This window comes from Oryx dammah, unplaced genomic scaffold (genome assembly GCF_014754425.2).
Source record: "Oryx dammah isolate SB20612 unplaced genomic scaffold, SCBI_Odam_1.1 HiC_scaffold_24, whole genome shotgun sequence".
Lineage (NCBI taxonomy): Eukaryota > Metazoa > Chordata > Mammalia > Artiodactyla > Bovidae > Oryx > Oryx dammah.
The window spans coordinates 70,288,669-70,305,833 of record NW_024070208.1 but is presented as its reverse complement, the minus strand read 5'-3'; the positions used below and the strand labels follow the sequence as shown (position 1 = coordinate 70,305,833).

Sequence of the window (17,165 nt, the reverse complement as noted above, 5' to 3'; positions counted from 1 at the left end):
TCTGGAATCTCTCTTCTGTTCCATTTATACATTGTCTGTTTTCATGCCAATATCATGCCATGTTGATAACTGTAGCTGTACCATCTGAAGTTTGGAAGGTTATGCCTCCTGCTTTGTTCTTTTTCCTCAGGATTTTTTTGGCAACTGTGGGTCTTTATGGTTGCATATATATTTTAGGAGTATTTGTTCTAGTTCTGTGGAAAATGTCATGGGTAATTTGATTAACAATTGTCTTAAATCTGTGGATTGCTTTGGGTAATAGTCATTTTAGCAATATTCTTAAAATTAAAGAGCATTTAAAATTGGATATATTTCCATTTCTTTGAATCATTTCTTTGAATCATTTCCATTTCTTTGAATAATTCCATATTCTTTGAATATTGGATATATTTCCATTTCTTTGAATCATCTTCAGTTTCCTTTTATAATATTTTCTTGTTGTCAGCATGTAAGTCTGTCACCTCCTTGGTCAAGTTTCTTCCTAAGTATTTTAATTTTTTTGATGTTATTTTAAAAGGGATTTTTAAAAAATTACATTTCCTTTCTTTAAAAATTTAAAATTTATATTCCCTTATTTCACTGTTACTGTGAAGAAATGTAACAAGTATCTGTATGTAAATCTTGTGTCCTTCTACTTTGTAGAATTCATTTATCAGTTTTAGTAATTTTTGTAATGGTCTTCAGGGTTTTCTATATATAGTATCATGTCATCTGTATACTGTGACAGTTTTACTTCTCTTTCAATTTAGATACCTTTACCTTCTTTTTTCCTGTATGATTGCTGCCTAAAGAATCATTCTTTTCATTCAACTTTTTACTGAAATTTTACTGATTTTGAAATCTATATTTGGCATATCATAGCAAAGAGAAATACTCTTGCTTTACTAAATTATGTTATTCCATCTCATACTGCTAAATAAACACACATAATTGCCAAATATGTCTTTTTAGACTGACAGATTAGCTCAGGTAATGGCTCTATAGAGTGTACCTTGAAAAACCAGGTGGATAATTCAAAGCTTAGACCTCTTAGTAGACGTAAATTTGCTCTGAGAGGAACATGACGGGTAAAACTGTTCAGGTCATTATAAGCCATGACTAGGAAAGAAATGTTCTTGTCGTTGCTGAACGCAGAGCCCCATCTCACGTCTCCCAACTGGATTCAAAGCTGATTCCTTAACCTGGCCTCATTTGGGCCCTTCATCTCCTCAAAAACCAGTCCTTGAAGAATCTCTCATCTTGGATCCCAAAGCAGAATCCTGCCCTTAGGGGAGGGGGATGGAATATTGGGGACCAGCCTTCTGCCCCTTGCCTGGCCACATCTACATGATTTTGTAAACCAAATGGGACTAGCTAAAAGGAAGGGAAATCACCTGCATGTTAGGCTCTTAGAGGTAATAGTCACAAGAAGCAGTTTTTTATAAACATCTGACGTAGAATGATGATTATTTCCTTGATGAGGAGCTCTTACCATTGCTTACATGGTGGTTCGTCTTTGATTCTAAATTAGAGACTTTTAAGGGAGACCTTAAATTTGTGCCTCATATTTTCCAGTGCTATTCAATAATCATTTTGAAATGTCGTGTGACCAGTGATTTCCAGTGCTTTGGAAGTATATCAGCCACTTAATCAACTTTGGGCAAATGAAGCGCCCTCTATAATGTCTTTTTGATTTTGGATTTTGCTCAGGGATACATCTTTTTTGGTGGGATATAATTCTGCATCTATTTCTCTCTCACCAGACTTGAAACTAAGACAATAGGGAGAGAGAGGGAGGCTCACTGAGTGTCATTCTTCTTCATGACTAGGGAATAGAAATGTATGTCATCTTTCTTCTCAGGCTTTTGTGAAGTAAGGAGGAACGTCCAGCCCCAAGGCCAGGCGGGATTTTGAGGCTGGTGATTCCAAGCAGTTCCGGGCACTGTTGAAGCGTCAGGTTTCCTCTTGTTCCCACACGTGTGCCTCCCCTTGTTCTCCCCCCTTCACTGAAAGGAGCCTGTTGGGCTCTTCTCTGCTGCCCATATTCTTGTGACCTGGCTTACTGAGCCTTCCAGAGGAAAATGCAAATGGCCTACATGGACTTATGTACAAGATTTTCTCATGAAACCCAGAAAGGCATATATTTCCACAGTAATTACCTTGTGGTTCCTCCCAAAGCAGATGAATAGGAAGAGGTATTCATTAATTTAACATTTATAACATTATCTTAATAATGTTATGACACAGGTCACAATGGTTTCAGGTCCTCCTGGCTTTGCAGTTAGTAACGAGGTTCTGTGAGGCAGGTCATCCTGACACACACGTGAGAGAACGTGGGGACCAGCTGGTGCAGAATCAGAGGAGATCTCTCCATGGGCAGAGGAACTGTGGACCCCAGGAGCTGACATTCTCTTTGTTACATGTGCTGAAGTTCCATTCACACCTGTGGAGAGAGTCCTTATCCCAGAAGGCTGTTTTACTGATGGAGAAAATATCCTAGCTCATTCTTCAGTGCCAATGTGTGGAAATTTAATGCGTTTGCTTTGAGGCACAAACTGCAACTAATTGTGCTATTGGTATTTCCCAGCATCACACCAGGATTGACAATGAGTTTATCTAGTTTTCTTGATGTAAAGTTCCTCCAATAAGTATATCCTCATTTTGGGGGGAAGCAGACAATTGGTAGGAAGCAGTCTATGGGTCACAAAGAGTCAGACATGACTGAGCGACTGAATAGCAAGATATTACCAGGAAGGCATTTTTGAAAAATCAAATCTTCCTTTCTCTTCTTCTTAAGGTGACAATTTTCAACATTTTCTTTTGTTAGTGTCCAATGGTCCAGAGATATTTTGGAGCATACTTTCTACAGTGGGAGGTTAATTTAGAGATGCTATTTTATAAACAAGCATTTGCAGCCTTATTATTAATGATTATAGTGAATTGTGAGGGGATATTTTTTGGCACTTTAATTCTGTTCTGTAAGCATACAAGCAAGATGAAAGCAGCTACAATAATAACATTTCCTGTTTTGGGATATTTAGGAACCAGTTTTATTCATTGGAACAATGAAGAAAAATCTGGATCCCTTTAATGAGCATAAGGAGGAGGATCTATGGAATGCCTTAGAAGAGGTAATTTTTGTAATGAAATTAACTTGTTAGCATCAGTATATGATTATGTACATTTATAGTAGTTCAGAGTTGGGAAGATCCTCTGGAGAAGGGAAAGGCTACCCACTCCAGTATTCTGGCTTGGAGAATTCCATGGACTGTATAGTCCATAGGATCACAAAGAGTCCTACTCAACTGGGAAACTTTCACTTTCAGGTAATTAAGGAGAGTTTATTCATTTAACTGACTTTGTTTACCTGCTAGGAGAACACGGATGAGATGGGTACATGAGTAAATTAAAATATGTATATAATAGTGATGGAAAGCAACAAGATAATGCCATATGCTTTTATTTTAGCTTTTCCTGTAATACCCAAAGTAACTAGATACATTTTCTTGTCTTAAAATAGAACGCTAAACTAGAATTTATAATTATGGGTTCAAATTCTACTAAGTGACCAAGTGAATTATTTACCTTAATTACCTTGCAATATTCACTTTACTCCTCTGGTCTTAAGGAATATCAACTAAGTGGAGGCAACTAGGTAGTTTTTCATTATTAACTGAAAGATAAATGAGATCATACTAATAAAATGCTATGAAGTTTCAGAATGAAGTATCTATAAAGGTAAGTTATATAATTGGAATGTGATAGTTACTTATTGACAATCAGGTTCTTTTAATGCTGCAGCATGAATGTAGGTAAGAGACCCTGGCGATTTGCTAAGTTTTTTAATGGATATGTTCATTTCTAGAGAATTTTCTGTTATTTGTATTATATGTCCTTTTGGCCCACTTCTGTGAATTTCCTCACCCTTGCATGCAGAGGATTTTGACTTGTTAATTTGCTGTTGATTTGTATACTTTAATATAAATTATTTTGTGTATTGGCCCTAGTTTTGCAAATTGATGGCAGAAACTGTATTTAGACTTCTAAAATACAGTCAGACTTTCCAATTTTTCATAGGACCTAGCTTAATCTTTTGCTTTTAAAAGGTAACCCTTGATAAATAGGTATTAAATATTTGATTGACCTCTTCATTTTAGAGAAGTGTGGCTTATTTCTTTAAAAAACAGATTGTTTTTTTACACAAATCCAAATGACCAGTTGTTCATGTTGTTTTGAATTGATGCGTTTGTCATTTAGTGTCATTCTTCCAAGGATAGCTCTGAAATCTGTAATATACAGATGAGCTTTGACTGTGAGCAAGCAGATTTGGAGGCCTGATGATTTCCTGCCAGTAATTCTGATTTCTGAAGGATTTCAGCACCCAGTCTTTACACACTCACCCTTCTTTCCAACAACATGGGGATTTTATTTTCCTAAATCAGGCTGACTGCTACACCTTCTACTTGAGAAGTTGTGGACTCCTGATTTCATTTAAATTTGTGAATCTTTCTACAGTGAAATTCTAGAAGAGAAGAAGTGAGGGGTATACTTAATGATCAAAGATAGATAGGATGATCCACTGATTTTGAAGCACAGGGTATATTTAATGGTGATAGCATGCTATCTTAAAAAAAAAACAAACAAAAAACTGGAAGTACTGGCAAATTATTTTTCTATTTGTTCCCCAGCTGAAGATCTGTCTTCACAGGTTCTCAGGTACTAAAATTACTCCAGAATTTTAGAACACATTTTCCCATGGACAGAAAGGAAACATTAATTGGGAGACAAATACTGTCAAAAGCTACCTTAGTACTTGGCCCAACTTAATTTATCTGTACCAGGCAAAATTTAGTAGCCTCACAATTCTGAAAATGTTGAGGTGGTGGAAATGGTAGATGACACTAAGATCTACCTTTGTTTAAACTACATTTGGAGCTTTCTGTGAAAAGAAATAAACAGGAGTTCATTTCACAAAGTGAAGCAATTAGTTTCCATGTATTACTTCTGGAATTGACCCTGTTACTTTGTTGATATGTCTTAGAGCGAGAAATCATTCCATCACTTTGTTTCTCTAGGAATTGTTTCTTTATGACTTTTTCAAAGAAAAACTACCATATCTTTCATTGAAAAACATACAAATGTCATAAAGAAATAATTCTAAAGGAACAGAATGATGGGATAATTCCTTACTCTTAGTGTTGTCACTAAAGCAGTAAGGTCAATTTTCAAGTGAACTAAAAACCCAAGTCATTGGTTTTTAAATGATTCTAAATGAAACCTGCAAACCCAAACTCATAGAGTTGACCTACAAATGAGTGGGAGGGCACCAATATGTTTTCTTAAGAACTTCCATTAAAAGAAAAAATTCTCTTAACCTATGTCCTCCTTCACTCTTGGCAGATATGGACATTCAAAAAGAAGACGGTCTTAAGAATGAGCCCAATTCATCTTGGTTATTTTTCAGAATATGCCAAAAATACATTTTTCATATGCTGAATAATAGCCAGCTGATGGTCAACTGAAGAAAGCTTATCAGAAATTAGTGCCAATTGGGGCATTTAAAAAGCAAGGGCAGCTCTACAGACATAACATGAGTAGTGACTTTATCACATGAATGAGCACTTTATCACTCAAAGGCTAAAAGAGTACAGCTTAGATACTAGGACATATGCAATTAAGAATATGGTCTGTTATGTCCAAACTGGAAGCATGCAGTTAAATGTTCAACATTGATAGTGTCTCTGTTAGGATGCAAGTATGTCTCATCACACAGGAAACCAAGATATAGAAATCTGGGCATCAGCAGTGTGTGCATTAGGAATCACATGGTTCAGCCTTTGCTGTGGGACAGCTCACATGTCCATTTCCTGGGCCTTGTATTAAAGTGAATGGGCTCTCCCTTGACTTCATTTACTGCCAGTCCTGCTGTAGTAAAACCTCTTACCCATCTGTTGATTGCATTTCCCTGTCTCCTTCCAGCCCACACCAGCCTTTCTGAGAAGTAAGAAGGTTCCACAACATGTAGGGGACACTGAAATCTTTCTGTCCTGACTAGACTCTAGCATCTTTCTCAGTGAACGCCAATTGGTAATAGCTCTCTGCATTACGTGGCTGTACCTGCACATAAGAAGTCGTGAGGACTTCAGAGCCCTAATGTCTAAGTGAAAGTGGAAGTTGCTTAGTCATGTCTGACTCTTTGTGACCCCATGGACTATACAGTCCACAGAATTCTCCAGGTCAGAGTACTGGAGTGGGTAGCCTTTCCCTTCTCCAGGAGATCTTCCCACCAGGGACCATACCCAGGTCTGCCACATTGCAAGTGGGCTCTTTACCAGCTGAGTCATGAGGGAAGCCCAGGAGGCTTATCTATTCAGTAGCAGTTTGTTTAGGAAAACGTTCTTTCTGTATCCACAGGTACAACTTAAAGAAACCATCCAAGGTCTTCCTGGTAAAATGGATACTGAATTAGCAGAATCAGGATCAAACTTGAGTGCTGGACAGAGACAACTGTTGTGCCTTGCCAGGGCTCTTCTCAGAAAAAATAAGATACTGATTATGGATGAAGCCACATCAAATGTGGATCCAAGGTAATGAGCTGAGATCTATAAAACCTGGTATCCAAGATACAAGTGTGGTAAATGGAAATCTTTTAGCGATGCTAAGGAAAATTTCTAAGAACTCTCATTGCCTTAAAGGTATCTCTTGTTAATATTAATTCAAGAAAACAAAAGAAGAAACCAAGACATGTTATATGGTGTTAATGTTATTTTGAGGCATCCTGAGAAGCTAGATTTCTAAATCCAGCTCCTGATACTTTCAAGTGATTTTGATAGAAGACTATTTCCCATTGTTTTATGAAAAACAGTAAATTTCTAAGAGCTTTTATGTTTTTAGGAACAAGGTTATGCCTTAAAGTGTCCATTTAAAAAACATTATAAAAATATCATATGATATTTCAAAGTCTTAAGTCAACTTTCCCAGTCAGTACTGAACGAAATTCACTTCTTTAATTCTAGAACTGATGAGTTAATACAAAAAATAACCCATGGGACATTTGTTCAGTGCACTGTGGTAACCATCACAAACAGATTGAAGATTGCTGTTGACAGCGACAGGATAATGGTAAGACCCCGCACCTGCAGAGTCTCAGGTGTTTCCATTTATGCTCAGTCCTTCAACTTACCCTTCCTTTTAAAATTTGACAGGAACCTCTGGTAATTTAATTTTCTCGGTTTCTCCTCTCATTCCTGACAGTAACTCAAGTACTTAACTGTACTTTCAGAATGTGCTATTAAATAATATAACCAGTAATTTCTTATTTTTATATTAACACATTATTGACCAGGGGATTTTTGCAAAAACTAACACCGTGGCTGGTGATTTGTTACGTAAGTGAATATTGAAACATCTCTGGTCAGTAACATTCAGGTAACAAAAGATGTATCAATGCATCTCTGGTCAATAATGAGTTAAAAGCTTATTAAATTGTCATTTTTTTTAAAGATGTCCAACCCTGAAAATATGCCAAATCCAAGTTATGGCTTCATATTTCAGAGAGGTAGAACACCATCATTTTGGCTGAGTCACAAATGCTTCAGCATTTTTGTATTCCCTTAATCAAAAAATTAGCGTTTCATTTAGACTGGAGGGAAGTTGTTGGCTAAGGTTGCAGGATTTCACAGCTGTTGCTGTCAAAGGTGAGTCCATGAGAAGAAAGGGCCTAATAAGAAAAACAAAGTATTTCAACAGAAATGATTTAATACAGGAAATTTGCTACATAGTAATCAAAGGGCTAGAAAAATGAATCACTAGGGTAATAATTTTAGGAAGCAGCTATCATGTCCTAGGAGAGATCTCCAGACCTAAGAACTCAGAGGAGAAGCTCTAAAGAGTCAGTGCTCAGACCTCCAAGGAGAGGTCTCTGCTCAAGTGCTGGTCATATTTGTGAGGAAGCAGGATGGGGCTGGTTCTCCATGTGCTAACAGAAGTTGGGAGCGGGAGTCACATCTCACTGCTGAGGCGATGCTGCAGGAGGTACAGAAACCAGGTAGACCATTGGCTCCAACTCCTACTTTCAGTCTCCCTCGAGTGCCAGCTACTGGCAGAACCTAACAAAGGGCCAGCAGGTCAAGGGTACTCTGAAACGTGATTTGCAGAAACCCAGCCACTGCATCACAGAAAAAGAAAAAGAAAAGTGGATGGGGGCTGAGATACTGCAGATAAACAACCAGGAGGTTTCTTACACAGTAGATCTGGGCTGCATACACAGCAGGCTCCAAGTTTTTGTTTCTGGATGTCCATCTACTATCTTCCAGGTTTGATTGGTTCTTTCTTCCTTAGTAATTTAATAATCTAGTAATTTCCTTCCTTAGCTTTATTTCCTTCCTTCCTTCCTTCTATTCCTCTGTCTCATTTTCATCTTCTCTCTTTGTTCTTTCCCTGCTGGCTTATAAATGTTAGGATGTGGGTTTATAAAATAAGAAAATCATCCCTCAAAGGAAAATTGAGTTGTGTGAATTGTCTGTAGATATTAACCTCTTGCCTTTTTGTTAACCCCTTGTTGATAGCATCATTTGCAAATATTTTTTCCCAGTCTGTAGGTTGCCTTTTCATTTTGTTGATGATTTCTGTTGCTGTGAGAAAGTTTCTAAGTTTGATTAGGTCCAATTTGTTTATTTTTGCTTCTATTTCTTTTGCCTTGAGACATTGATCTAAGAAAGCATTGCTACAATTTATGTCTGAGAATGTCTTGCATATTTCTCTTCTCGGAGTTTTATGGTGTCATGTCTTATATTAGGTCTTTAAACCATTTTGAGTTTATTTTTGTATATGATGTGTGGGATTATTCTAATTTTATTGATTCTCATGTAGCTGTCCAGCTTTTCCAGCACCACTTGCTGAAGCGACTGTCTCCTCCGTTATATATATAATATATATATTATGTATAACATATATATTATATATAAATATATATTTATTTTAATAGAAGGATAATTGCTTTACAATACTGGTTTCAGTTCTGCCATACATCAACATGAATTGGCCATAGGTGTAAATATATACCCTCTCTCTTGAATCTCCCTGCCACCCCTGCCCTTGTCTACCCTTTCTTAGATTAATTGACCACAGGTGATAGAGACCTGTGTTTTAAAACTGCATTTTTTCTTCTTCAACATCAAGAAGAGTAGTTATGTTTTATTGTGCTATGTTTAAGTAAAACTACACAATTTGGGTCATCTAAAGTGACACAGCATATTATAGAACATTTAAATTACTATGTGGATGTGACAGATTCAATTATTCTTGAACTCTTTTGAGAAAGCCATCCTTAGCAATGATTCACAGGAGTAAACAAAAAATTAACTGGAAAATGGCCTTTATGAGACAGTATTTCCCATTAGATGCCCTGGGATGGAATTAACTGTGATACCTAGATATGGAAAAAACAACCTGCTTCCTGTTTAGAGTTTCAGTGTATTCTCTTAAGATACAGTCACTCTAAATATGACCTAAATGAATAACTAAGTACCACCTAAGATCAGAAGTATTTTTATAGCTATGTCATTTAAGCCAGTGGTTTCAGACTCTTTTTTCTACTGTTAAACCATTACACAAAGTCACTAATAAGTAGAAAGGCAGAGTTAAAAGCCCCTTCCTCTCCCTTTTAATTTTCAGCTAGGGGAAAATCAGTGTGCACAAAAGGGCCAAACAACAGGCCCCTGAAGAAAGAAAGAAAAAAGGAGCAAAGAAAGATAATTTGTGAAAACAGATTCAACTCCTCTGCAGTTCAGATTGGGCTATCCACCTGGGTAATGTGTAGGCTGTGAGGATTAGAATTTGAAGCTCAATTTCTTACTTGCTTCTTTTGCCTTATTCAGAGAAAAAATTGCATTTCTAGAGATTTCTTCTGTACAGTGCAATTCTGCTAATGCTGCTCTGTAGCAGCTCCTTTTGCCAGTCTTTCACTCTGAGAGTAATAAACTACAAAGTTAAGCTGAAGAAGCATCTTAACCTCTCAGACAAGGTATTCTGCCCCTCTTTAGTTCAGTTCAGTCGCTCAGTCGTGTCTGACTCTTTGCGACCCCAGAATTTGCAGCATGCCAGGCCTCCCTGTCCATCACCAACTCCCGGAGTTGTGGTGGCTTGATGGTTGCAACATCCTCTGTTTAGTGATACTACAAGCACTTGTTTAGTTCACAACCCTTTGAAATTCTGGAGACATTTACTTTTTTCCCAAATCTTGTTCAGATTCTATCAAAATAACTTGACAATTAATTTGCTGTCAGGTCACTGCCATCTGGTTTGTCTGACATTAACCTGCTTTTTAGATAAATTGAGTTTGATTTTCTTGAACCAGGAAATTTCCCAACTCTGTGTATCTGTATAAATAGCCTTCAAAGCTCAGAATTTAAGCTAAAAGACTAATGATAACTACCCCAAATCCCCTTGGCAGAATTTAAAATATTTCACACTGCTGAAAACTTTCATTTTTCTTTCTTTCCTATAATGTTATAAAAAAAGGTCAGGTTAGGCCTTTGTCTACCTAGTAGAACAAGGCAATCAAACCATCAAAACACCAGCCAGGTCTACCACCCAAATAAATTTTCTCTATTCTTCTCCTCCTGTCCCTTTACAAAATAGTGTCTGAGTTATAATACTTTATTGCAAAACACTGTATACTATGGGTTTTATTTTTTTCTGCTGATTAACAGGTCTTGGATTCAGGGAAACTGGGAGAATATGATAAGCCACAAGTTTTGGTGCACAATAAAAACAGTCTGTTTTACAAGATGGTACAAAATCTGGGTGAGACCGAGGCTGCTGCTGTCATTGAAAAAGCAAAACAGGTGAGCCTGCTGCAGAGAGTTGTAATTAAAGTTCATCTCCAGGGTTCACTCTTAACACTAGGGGTCTGGTAACAAACACTTTGTGCCCTTTTCAACTGGAAGCTTCCAGAAACTAAGCTTCATGACTGGGTCTTAACAACAGGTGGCAAGTGGAAGGCAGATCTGCTGAGAATATGCAGCAGTGGTAAGGTGGGGTCACGATGTATGCTCACTCATGTGTATAAGTGAGAGATGGCAGATTGGACTTCCCACATGCTTGGACTCTGGATTCTGATTCTCATGGAGCACAGAATACTCTCATCTTGCAGAACCTTTATATTTCATTCTGATTGGTGCTCAGAACATTTGTCCCTTGATACAAGTGCTATCAAGGGACATCCAGTAAATTTTAGAGTGTAAGGAAAATTTTTTTGGAATATTTTGGGTCTAAGAAGATCTACCAGGGAAAAGTGTAGGTCTCTTCTGTTTTCTAATCTGTAAAGAAACTACCTACCTGATACTGTCCCTTTCTCCCTAATTCTCTGTTGTTTAGACTTAGGTCCAGTTACCCCCCATGCTTCCTCTACCTACTAGAAGATGAAATAGTCATCAGGACAAATCAAGAACTCACAATAACTAACTCCATAGTCAGAATGGTGCTTGAAGGTTTACAAAGCGCTTTCTCAGAGATGATGTGTGTGAAGTACTAAGCAGTGCACAGAGGGTGAGAAGGGTTCTCAGTGGATAACAGGTCACGTGGCATCTTCCTAACAATGGTCAGGCCCTACAGATGTGGCAACTGAGGTTCGGTTAAGGGACTTAGCCAGGGTCATGTAGCTTCCTGTAATTCTTTTCGGAACAAGGTGGGAGTGGGGTTGGTGGAGGGAGGGAAGGTCTGGTGTTCTTGCCCTTTGAGATCCATGGCTCAGGGTGGAATGAAGCTTCCCAATGAAACTTTATCTCTGGACAATAAATCATAGGTCATATTTCCTTTTTTATACTTTTCCGCATTTCCCAGATTTTCACTTGTATGTAGAATAAAATTACTTGTGTAATATTTAAAATATCGCTTAAAGAAAACATGTCCCAGTATGTAAGTACTTCTTTGTGAAAAGTTTATCTAAAATATAGCCTAAGTTCCATCTGTCCCTGTTTCATCACATTCTTCCTCCTCAGAATGAAGAAATGAAAAGCTGTACCTTCCACAAGGATAGGAAATTGCACAGGGTCACAGAACTGGGTGAATAGTTGACAGAGTCATTCAAATGTAGGTTCAGGGATGAGAGTCTGTATTCGGAACTTTTCAAAGTACTTATATTGTATACAGATATGGAGTAGCTGCACTTGGAGCCTTATATTTATTTTTATGCCTGAAAATCAGAGTGCTTTCAACCACTCTAGTGTGTCTCCCAGTCAAACCTTACTTCTGAACATTTGATAGTCATTTGTGATTCTCTGTATAACCTAGTCACAGAACAGCCAGGAAAAAAAAAAAAAAAAAAGAACAGCCAGGAACCTCTCAGACCCTTTTGGTCTTTTGAGCTTAGGTATTTCACATCAAAGAAAGTGTCCCCACCTATGTGTCAAAGACTTCATTTAAAAACTGTTACTACTGTATATTATCAAGACATTGAGTAATGGGAAATTGATCACAGAATTTTAGTTAGCTCCATATAAGATAATAGGATTCAACACCCTCATTTTACAGGTGAGGAAACTAAGACCCCTTAGAAGGAAGATGGCCCTATGTACTAATATATAACTGGTGTTAAGCTAAGTTTGCAAAAGATACAAAATTAAAAATCTTTTCTTTCAATGAATGTTTTAAATCAAGTGTAACACACATGCAGAAGTAAACATAGGTCATAGAACTAGAAATCTTGTATTCCTGGTCTAGTAACCCTGCACCTACTCTAACAATATTAATGGTAAGTTAAATTTGTGTTGTTCTTTATAATTTATTGTACATTGTTCTCACATGTATGATTTGATTTAATCTCATGATGGTTCATTTTTATCCATATCATAGATGAGGAGATTGGGTCCAGGGCTCACCCAAGGTCGCCTGGTCCAGGGATCACAGAGGGGCAATTACTGGGGGAGGCTGAGGGCTGCCCTAGATACTGCATTCTGTGTAGAGTCTGAGAACACTGCTCCTTCTGTCACATGGTAGCCAAGGCTGGACCATCACTCAGGTTCACAGCGTGGCAGAACATCAGTGTTGGATTTCAGGCCTGCCACTGGCTCAGGTCACCGCTATGGAAAGGCATAACGAAATACTTATCCTGATTTCCACCCCAGTAGAGTATCTTCTTGACATTATTTCTGCATGTGGTCAATCCTCTTAAGAGAACAAGCTTTCAGACTGTCAACTTTTAAAATTTTGTTTACTTATTTTTGGCTGCACTGTGTCTTTGTTGCTGTGTGCATGCATTTTCTAGTTGTGGCAAGTGTGGGCTATGGGCTTCCTCAGGGTGCTCGGGGTTCTCGTTGCGGTGGCCTCTCTTGGTGCAGAGCACCGGTCCCAGGGCGCTCGGGTTTCAGTAGTTGCGGCACACAGCCTCAGCAGTTGTGGTGCATGAACCCAGCTGTTTCACAGCATGCAGGATCTTCCTGGACCAGGGATCGAACTTGTGTCTCTTTGCTTTGGCAGGTGAATTCTTACCACTAGACCACTGGGGAAGCCTAGAAATACACTGCCTGAGAGAGGAGGACTTTAAAACTTCTAAAGATGTTGTTTTTGTCTTTTTTCTCCTCAGGCGCACTACAAAAGAAGATAGCCAGATAGCACTCACAGTGACCAGGTGACTATAAAGGCTTTCAATGGACAGTCCTCAGACTTAATTTCGGAGTCAGCATTGCAATTCTACTATAAGGTCACATCTATCCTGAAGGCATTTATCCAATAGTTTTTGCACTGCATGAGCTGTATTATATATTCCTTATACCAGCAACAAATATTTACAGATACAAAATCTTAATTTGATTTTAAGCTCTTGCAAAAGGATTTTTATTTGTATATAATACTATTTTTTCTTATCCAAATCAGAGATGCAGGCCACCAGTAAAAGCTGTATACCAGGTTTTGTGCCTTGAGAGACTCCAGAGCCAAAGCTCATTCTCGAAGGTACAAATTGAAGTCATCACAGATGATTTTTGCTTCTCCTAAAATTATATACTGCTGTCCAATTATATTAGGATTCTATTTACTTGACTATGTGAAGTTGCCTTTTTGTCTCACCACTTATTTTAACAGAACTGGGCTCCATCATCCTACTCAAAGACCTCTGGTTAAAACAGTTCAGAGAAAATGGGAAAAACAAAAAATATAGATTAGTTTAAGTGACATTATATGAGAGCAGGGCATCCTTCCTCCAGAAAAAAAAAATATAGAAGGACATTTTTTAAAAGGAAGAGAAAATATACTTTTTGAAAATATGAGCCCTTCTAGGTGATTTGGTAAATAAGAAAATATGTATAATCAATTATTTTCTAGATTGAGGATTTTTTACATTTTTTATCATAAAATATATATAACAATTTGCCACACAACTGTTTTTAAAGATACAATTACAGTGGCACTAATCATATTCAGTATGCTGTGTAACCATCAATGTCTGGTTAATTTCTGGTAATTATTTTAGTACTATTCAGTTTATTTCTAGAGTCAATTTTGGTTAAGTTTCATTTCTTTAGGAGTGAATCTGTTTCTGTGAATTTTAAGCTTGATTAGCATAAGGTTATTCACAATATCTTATATGTTTGATTTCTGCAGCATCTATAATTGTGGTTTAATGCTTTTTAATTTTCTTTGAGTCTTTTTATGAATAGTCTTACATGACTTTTCCTATTTTCAAAGAATCAATTTTTTTTGGCTTGATTGAATCTCTGGTGTTTTTGTTTTCTAGTTCATATTATTCTTTCTTTCCCTCTACATTTTTCCCTCTAATTTCTTAAATTGGAAACATTAATTTTTAACTTACTTCTTTTTATAATTACATAGAGCCTTCCCCCCCGCCCCAAGTCCCACTTTAGCTGCAACCTACAAGTTTTGGTACTTGGCACTGATCAATAACCATAGTATTATGTAGTTTCTGATTTCTAATTTGATTAATTGCATATTTTATCCATGAGTTATTAATAAGTGTAAAGTTCTCTAAATTTAAATGCTAGTGGAGTTTTTGTTACATTGAACTATGTGTATGTAACTGCTAACATTCAGCCTTTTTTTAACCTATAAAATGGTACTTTCATATGATTCAACATGATAGTTTTCTTTCATTATTAATATATAACTTTCATTTTGGTCAGACAACTTTAGATTGAGGGTTTTAAACCAAAGGTAACCACATTCACAAATACTTGTTTCCACCCTTTTATTTGGCAATTTAAAAATGTTATATATATAAACAATAAGGTTCAAATAAAAATCCTCCCCAAGTACTGGAATGTTTTTTGATACCTCGTGCAGGTTGTTTCTCTGGGATGCAGACGTGGATGCTGCTAAGTGTTGGGATATGTATTAGGGGTGCCCCTGGCATTCCACACTTGTGGAATGAAGAGGGAAGAAATGGGATAAGAATAGAGGGAAAAAGTCAAGCTGGAATACTGGCCAGGCAACCTTACCTGACCCTGTTGGGGCTCTGGAGTGAAGATGGCCCTTCAGGGTTATCCTGACATGTCCACTGGCCAGGGCTTTATACCTCTACCTGCACAGGACATTGCATAGAGGCTGCCTTCAGAAAACTGGTGACTGAAGACCGTCCACTGGCAGCACTTCCAGCAGCTGAACAACAAGTCCTTGAAGGGAAGTGAGGACAGTGTGTCTCCATGTCCCCCCACAGCATGTGCCACAATTCCAGAGGCAGGTGATAAGCGTGTGCTGTGGGGAAACTCTTGGTAACTTACAGATAAGTCAAAATGAGGAAGTAATTCTCCTTAATGCCCCCTGGTCTAAAAAAGCCAAGGTCCATGCAGGGGAGCTATCCACTGGGTCAGCTCAGTTGTAGCCACCTTAAGGTCAATCCTCATCCTAGGTAACTCATATTTCTGTTATACTCTAGCCACCTCTCATTCATTAAACTGAACCACTTGGTTAGTGTCCTGTTTTCATCATCTTGAGATAATTTTTAAACAAGGGGCCCTCCTTTTTCCATTTTGCACTGTGTCCCGTAATTTACATAGCCTGCCCTGACTGGAGTCTGCAGGTCTTAAAACCATGGGCTTCTAGAGACTTGGAACTGTACCCTATTCACTTTTTAATTACATCTTCCATTTCCTTCTCTGGGGGATCTTCCTGACCCAGGGATCAAGCCCAGGTCTTCTACACTGCAGGGAGATTCTTTACCATCTGAGCCGCCAGGGGAGGAAAGGGGCTTGTCAAATGCACACTCTACTCCAGGCTGTGTGTCCAAGGCAGAAGCAAAACATGTTCAAGAATAGTTTCCCCATTCATTAAATAAAAAATCATCCTTTTTATACACATGAAGTTTGTCACAACTGGGTATCAGGATATACAGGGAGAGAGTCACACAGAGAGTGGGAGGGAGACCTGGTCATAGACTCGGGTCAGAAGGAGCTCCATGCAGCTGCAACACAGCTGTCACTTAAGGAATATGCGAAAATGTGGGGATGTTACTGGAAGACTGCAAAGGTGCAGGACACTAATTAGATAAAGGAAGCTGTTCATAAGCTGCTTGCTTAGGAAAAAAAGGAGGGGCACTTTGGTTCAGAACTGAGGAGTATAATTATTCAATAAACCATGACGGGAAAGGGGACAGTTTGGGGGGAAAATAATGGAGCCTATCTTATACTGAATACTAAATGAAATTCTAGCTGCCTTTGTTGTTAGCAAAGGAAGGGTAAAAGAACTAAAATAAAACATTTATAGAATTTTAGATGATGCCAGGATTGTAATAAAGACATTACAAAAGCAACAGGAGAAAAAGAGGCTCAATATAATTAATGAAATATAATGTAAAACTTCAACTAAATCACAAAACAAATGAAAATCTGGCAAAGTATTATAAACACTATTGCAAGTTATTTAAAAACTATAAATGCCTCATAGGAAAAAATCCATTAACAGACAACTGAAAAACAAATAGATGGAAAGTTCAGTTCAGTTGCTCAGTCAGGTCCAACTCTTTGTGAGCCCGTGGACTGCAGCACGCCAGGCCTCCCTGTCCATCCCCAACTCCTGGAGTTAACCCAAACTCATGTCCATTGAGTCGGTATTGCCATCCAACCCTCTCATCCTCTGTCATCCCCTTTTCCTTCTGCCTTCAGTCTTTCCCAGCATCAGGGTCTTTTCAAATGGGTCAGTTCTTCGCATCAGGTGGCCAAAGTATTGAAGTTTCA

General features: G+C 37.9%; 1 protein-coding gene across 1 annotated transcript in view; it reads left to right on the top strand.

The window, feature by feature from the left end:
- LOC120883240 (multidrug resistance-associated protein 4-like) overlaps positions 1-14,203 on the top strand; it is a 114,067-nt gene extending 99,864 nt beyond the window's left edge. Inside the window, exons 27-31 of the mRNA XM_040267269.1 lie at positions 3,021-3,110; positions 6,394-6,566; positions 6,996-7,101; positions 10,692-10,826; positions 13,565-14,203. Of these exons, the coding sequence (XP_040123203.1) occupies positions 3,021-3,110; positions 6,394-6,566; positions 6,996-7,101; positions 10,692-10,826; positions 13,565-13,585 (525 nt within the window). The 3' untranslated portion in view covers positions 13,586-14,203. The remainder of the gene's footprint in view (positions 1-3,020; positions 3,111-6,393; positions 6,567-6,995; positions 7,102-10,691; positions 10,827-13,564) is intronic.
- Positions 14,204-17,165: the final 2,962 nt, after the last annotated feature.